The sequence below is a fragment of the Bos grunniens genome, chromosome 10 (assembly GCF_055505025.1).
Source record: "Bos grunniens cultivar Pamir isolate PY7600 chromosome 10, Bosgru_T2T1.0, whole genome shotgun sequence".
Lineage (NCBI taxonomy): Eukaryota > Metazoa > Chordata > Mammalia > Artiodactyla > Bovidae > Bos > Bos grunniens.
This window is the reverse complement of record NC_141174.1, coordinates 23,884,390-23,890,642: the sequence shown is the minus strand read 5'-3', so window position 1 is coordinate 23,890,642 and position 6,253 is coordinate 23,884,390. Positions and strand designations below refer to the sequence as shown.

General features: G+C 41.3%; 1 protein-coding gene across 4 annotated transcripts in view; it reads left to right on the top strand.

The window, feature by feature from the left end:
• The window catches only part of ARG2 (arginase 2), a 36,046-nt gene that overhangs the window by 26,203 nt on the left and 3,590 nt on the right, over positions 1-6,253 (top strand). For all 4 annotated transcript variants that reach the window (XM_086320122.1, XM_086320120.1, XM_086320119.1 and 1 more), the window contains 3 exons: positions 1,106-1,265; positions 5,277-5,371; positions 5,546-5,650. In XM_086320122.1, the coding sequence (XP_086176248.1) occupies positions 1,106-1,265; positions 5,277-5,371; positions 5,546-5,650 (360 nt within the window). The remainder of the gene's footprint in view (positions 1-1,105; positions 1,266-5,276; positions 5,372-5,545; positions 5,651-6,253) is intronic.

Sequence of the window (6,253 nt, the reverse complement as noted above, 5' to 3'; positions counted from 1 at the left end):
TCTTGCTCTGAGCTCAGGCATTTTTCAGTCACTAAGCTCCCTTTAACAGTGTAACATACACTACTGCTTTGATCATCAACCCGACTAACATTATTATCCTTATCTTATAGAAAGGGAAATAGCAGTCTAGAGAAGTTAGATGACTTGTCCTATTTCACACAGTTCTTCCTAGAAAGACCCCCAGTATTCTGAATTGATCCAGTGCTTTTAGCACCATACCATGCTCTTTCTTGAAAAGGTCCTACATGGAACACAGGGCTTAAAATGCTACCTCAGGGTATTCTGACCAAAAGGATGACTGGCTAGTTCCTAAGATGCTTAAGCTGCATTTCCCATCGTCCTGAGGACAAGTTCTTTGGTTCCTGGGAAGCTTGAGCAGCTTTCCAAACACAATTTCATCAGCTGTACTCCTTCAGTTCAGACAGGATAGTTGGCTAATGTAAGCAGAGACCAAGGACAAGCAAAGCAAAAACCAGGAACACCTAATGGTACTTGAATGTCATGCTAATGTATAGAACATGCAAATAAACTTCTGTTTTATTCAGTGATCTAATGAGGTCTTTAATTGGGTTGCCCTGTTAATGTCTTTAAAAATGTTGACTTATTGTTTTAGGAAGTATCACATAATCTTTCTAAAAAGCGGTAATACAAATTTTTATCCTTAAAAAGTTAACATAACTGATTCTCTAAAAGTAATTTTTCTTGGTCTCTCAAGAGATATTAAGTAGTACTAGTGAGTTGTTACATACTGATCACCTCTTTAACAGGATTTCATTTGTTGAACAAAAATTTTGGATCCTTTTCTGGGCCAAGACTAATGGATCCAATTAAAGGAATTTAGGGGCAGCAATGAACCTGGTACACCACAAGAATAACCAGTTGTCAGCTTTGAATCTTTAGAGCCTTCCATTTCTCCCTCTTTCATTCAGGATTTGTCTTTGGGAATGACAGTCCGAGGGACCCTGTTCTCATCCAAATCCAGACTCAATCTAGAGCCTGACTTCACCCTGAGGACAAAGTGTGAGCTGTGCTGGCTGAGGATATTTGTTATTATGATGTTTGCCAAGCAGGGGGCTTTTAAGATTATTTTATTTGTTCTTTGCAGCCTGGCAATCGGTACCATCAGTGGCCACGCCCGACACTGCCCAGACCTTGGTGTGATCTGGGTTGATGCCCATGCTGACATCAATACACCCCTCACCACTTCATCTGGAAATCTACATGGACAGCCAGTTTCGTTTCTCCTCAGAGAACTACAGGACAAGGTCTGTGGGCTGAAATGAAGAGAATGTAGAGCAGGTTGCAAGGGTTATCCTGGGGCTCTGAGAATCTAGTTCAGTAAGATTTCTGTGAAGGATAGATTTATGGTGATGGTACTAATGTTCCCCACTTCTTCATTTGTTCACCAAACTTATTTCGGACCAGATAGTCCAGACGCTGGGGGCATAAGGAGGACTAGTACACGGGCCCTGCTTCTGGAGTGGCTCATAATCTCATAATCATAATCTCATCTCATAATAAAGGAATGTGGTAGTGGGCAGTGCCCTCTGGTGATATGGATATACCTACAGCCTGAAGAATTCTTGGTAAGAAGCTCCTGGGCCTCACTCTTGGACCCACCAGTCTAGAAGACAAATAAAACCATGATTACCTCAGTAATGTTTTCCCAGGCTCTTCAGAAGACTTGGGAGCTCATGCTAGGCATGGACTAGAATCTGTGTATCCCTCCCCTCAGTAAGGGACCAAGTTAAACCAGGACAGTAAAAAGGTTATTCACTAGGCAGAATTCACATTTTGACTCTTGGGGACTTGAAACATAACCTGGTTCCCATCTCAAGAACCAATCGGTAAACAATTCAATAGTATGCAAAGAGGTGGAAAAGATCTAGTCAGCAGTATTCTTGCTATTTAGGTAAGTTAATGAGAAACCAAGGCCACCTTCAGTTCAGGTCAGTTGCTCAGCTGTGTCCAACTCTTTGCAACCTCATGGACTGTGGCATGCCAGGGTTCCCTGTCCATCACCATCCTCCTGAAGCTTGCTCAAACTCATTTGCTCAAACTCATGTTCGTTGAGTCAGTGATGCCATCCAACCATCTCACCTGCTGTTGTCTCTTCTCCTGCCTTTAATCTCTCCCAGCATCAGGGTCTTTTCCAATGAGTCAGCTCTTCACATCAGGTGGCCAAAGTATTACAGCCTCAGCTTCAGCGTCAGTCCTTCCAATGAATATTTAGGACTGATTTCTTTTAGGATTGACAGGTTTGATCTCCTTGCAGTCCAAGGGACTCTTGAGAGTCTTCTCCAACACCACAGTTCAAAAGCATCAATTCTTCGGCACTCAGCATTCTCTGGCGCTTAGCTTTCTGTATAGTCCAACTCTCACATCCATACATGACTACTGCAAGAACCATAGCTTTGACTAGACAGACCTTTGTTGGCAAAGTAATGTCTTTATTTTATAATATGCTGTCTAGGTTGGTCACAGCTTTTCTTCCAAGGAGCAAGCGTCTTTTAATTTCATGGCTGCAGTCAACCAGATGGCAGTGATTTTGGAGCCCAAGAAAAAGTCCGTCACTGTTTCCACTGTTTCCCCATCTATTTGCCATGAAGTGATGGGACTGGATGCCATGATCTGAGTTTTCTGAATGTTGAGCTTTAAGCCAGCTTTTTCACTCTCCTCTTTCACTTTCATCAAGAGGCTCTTTAGTTCCTCTTTGCTTTCTGCCATAAGGGTGGTATTATTTGCGTATCTGGGGTTATTGATATTTCTCTCAGCACTCTTGATTCCAGCTTGTGCTTCATCCAGACGGGCATGTTACATGATATACTCTGCATATAAGTTAAATAAGGAGGGGGACAACATACAACCTTGATGTATTCCTGTCCTGATTTGGAACCAGTCTGTTGTTCCATGTCCACTTCTGTTTCTTCTTGACCTGCATAGAGATTTCTCAGGAGGCAGGTTAGGTCAAGGTGGTCTGGTATTCCCATCTCTGAGTTTCCCACAGTTTGTTGTGATCCACACAGCCAAAGGCTTTGGCAGAGTCAATAAAGCAGAAGTAGATGTTTTTCTGGAAGGCAATTTGATCTCTGGTTCCTTTGTCTTTTCTAAATACAGCTTGAACATCTGGACTGTTGAAGCCTGGCTTGGAGAATTTTGCTACTTTGCTAGCCTGTGAGATGAGTGCAATTGTGCAGTAGTTTGAGCATTCTTTGGCATTGCCTTTCTTTGGGATTGGAATGAGAACTGACCTTTTCCAGTCCTGTGGCCACTGCTGAGGTTTCCAAATTTGCTGGCATATTGAGTGCAGCACTTTAACAGATCATCTTTTAGGATTTGAAATAGCTCAACTGGAATTCCATCACCTCCACTAGCTTTGTTCGTAGTGATGCTTCCTAAGGCCCACTTGACTTTGCATTCCTGGATGTCTGGCTCTAGGTGAGTGATCACACCATCGTGGTTATCTGGGTCATTAAGATCTTTTTTGTATAGTTCTTCTGTGTATTCTTGTCACCTCTTAGTATCTTCTGCTTCTGTTAGGTCCATACCATTTCTGTCCTTTATTGAGCCCATCTTTGCATGAAATGTTCCCTTGGTATCAGTAATTTTCTTGAAGAGATCTCTAGTCTTTCCCATTCTGTTGTTTTCCTCTATTTCTTTGCACTGATCACTGAGGCTTTCTAATCTCTCCTTGCTATTTGGAACTCTGCATTCAAATGGGTATATCTTTCCTTTTCTCTTTTGCCTTGAGCTTCTCTTCTTTTCTCAGCTATTTAGAAGGCCTCAGACCACCATTTTGCCTTTTTTTTTTTTCTTGAGGATGCTCTTGATTACTGCTTCCTGTACAATGTCACGAACCTCCTCCATAGTTCTTCAGGCACTCTGTCTATCAGATCTAATCCCTTGAATCTATTTGTCACTTCTGTATAAACAAGAGATTTGACTTAGGTCATACCTGAATGGTCTAGTCATTTTCCCTACTTTCTTCAAGTGTGAATTTGGCAATAAGATTGAGTTGATGTTCTGAGGCACAATCAGCTCCTGGTCTTGTTTTTGCTGACTGTATAGAGCTTCTCCATTAGACTGCAAAGAATATAATCAATCTGATTTTGGTATTGACCATTTGGTGCTGTCCATGTGTAGTCTTTTCTTGTGTTGTTGGAAGAGGGTGTTTGCTATGACAAGTGCATTCTCTTGGCAAAACTGTTAGCCTTTGCCCTGCTTCATTTTGTACTCCCAGGCCAAATTTGTGTTACTCGTTCTCTCTCTTGACTTCCTACTTTTGGATTCCAGTCCCCTATAATGAAAAGGACATCTTTTTTGGGTGCTAGTTCTGGAAGGTCTTGTAGGTCTTCGTAGAACTGTTCAACTTCAGCTTCTTCAGTGTTACTGGTTGGGGTACAGACTTGGATTAGTATATTGAATGGTTTGCCTTGGAAGTGAACAGAGATCATTCTGTCATTCTAGATTGCACCCAAGCACTGCATTTTGGACTTTTGTTGACTATCATGGCTACTCCATTTCTTCTAAGGGATTTTTGCCTGCAGTAGTAGATATAATGGTCATGTGAGTTAAATTCACCAACTCTAGTCCATTTTATTTCATTGATTCCTAAAATGTTGATGTTCACTTTTCCCATCTCCTATTTGACCACTTTCAATTTACCTTGATTTATGGACCTAATGTTCCAGGTTCCTGTGCAATATTGTTCTTTACAGCATCAAACTTTTTTCTATCACCAGTCACATCCACAGCTGGGCATTGTTTTGCTTTGGCTCCGTCTCTTCATTCTTTCTGGTGTTATTTTCGCCAGTAGCATATTAGGCACTTACTGACCTGGGAAGTTCATCTTTCAGTGTCCTATCTTTTTGCCTTTTCATACTGTTCATGGGGTTCTCAAGACAAGAATACTTAAGTGGTTTGCAGTTGCCTTCTCCAGTGGACCATGTTTTGTCAGAACTCTCCACCATGACCCGTCCATCTTGGGTGGCCCTACAGGGCATGGCTCATAGTTTCACTGAGTTAGAGGAGGCTGTAGTACATGTGATCAGTTTGATTAGTTTTCTGTGATTGTGTTAAGAGAAGGTATTTTATCCTTCATAAGACTATACTGTTCTGCAGCTGCCCTTCTGAATCATTTCCACTTCTATCAGTTCTTTCCCAGATTGTGTGTTTGCTGGTTTACACATACACTGAGAGTAAGAAGAGAAGTCACACCACACACAGCGATTATCATGGGGAGATTGAGAATCCCTGATGAGTTCTTCTCTTCACAGGTACCACGGCTCCCAGGATTTTCCTGGATCAAACCTTGTATCTCTTCTCCAAGTATTGTATATATTGGACTAAGAGACGTGGACCCTCCTGAACAGTAAGTTGATATGTTAGGGTTGAGTTTTGGGCCTGTCCTGGCCACTAATGTTCCATTTGATAGATTATTTCTGGACTTACCGTGTTGTAGGTCACTATAAAGACAAGCCCCACTCCTACATCTGATTGAAAAACTGCTCTTTAGCTAAGGCTTCTTTCCTTTATATCTCACCAGTTTTATTTTAAAGAATTATGATATCCAGTATTTTTCCATGAGAGACATAGATCGACTTGGTATCCAGAAGGTCATGGAACAGACATTCGATCTGCTGATTGGCAAGTAAGTAACTACAATGGATGTCTACTGCTAGGTCCCAAAGGGAACAGGGCAGACTCTCAGTGGGCAGTAAACTTTGGCCTGTCTTGTAAGATAATGACCTTATAAAAGCAAAACATACATATGAAAAAATTCAGATAATTCAGAAAGGGAGACTATGAAACTTCAGTCATGTTCTTCTGGGGCTGGGAGGGAAAACAGCTCTGGTGAATTTCTCTTTAGCTCCATTTTTAATGCTTATCTTTTGAAAGGAGAAGCATTCATTGTTCCAACTTTTCTCTTCTTCCCAGCCTCAACTATTGCATCATCTGAAAATTTTATATTAAGCAAATCTTGGTAGTATAGAAAGATGACGGGTGAATGCTAATCAAATGCTAGTTAAGAACATTTTCCCAGTGCTGAGTCTTCATTTCTGGGTGATTAATTGCCACCTTGGTAGTACTGTTTCTTAAAGTGTTAGGAAGTATAAATAATTTACTATATAGGTATTTACTGTATGTTACCTTCAACCATTGGATGCCTGGGCTAAACTCAAGTTGGAATTGGGAGATGGTAAGATCAAAGTCATTAAGTTCAGAGCTGCTGTTCTACTCTGAGAGAATAACT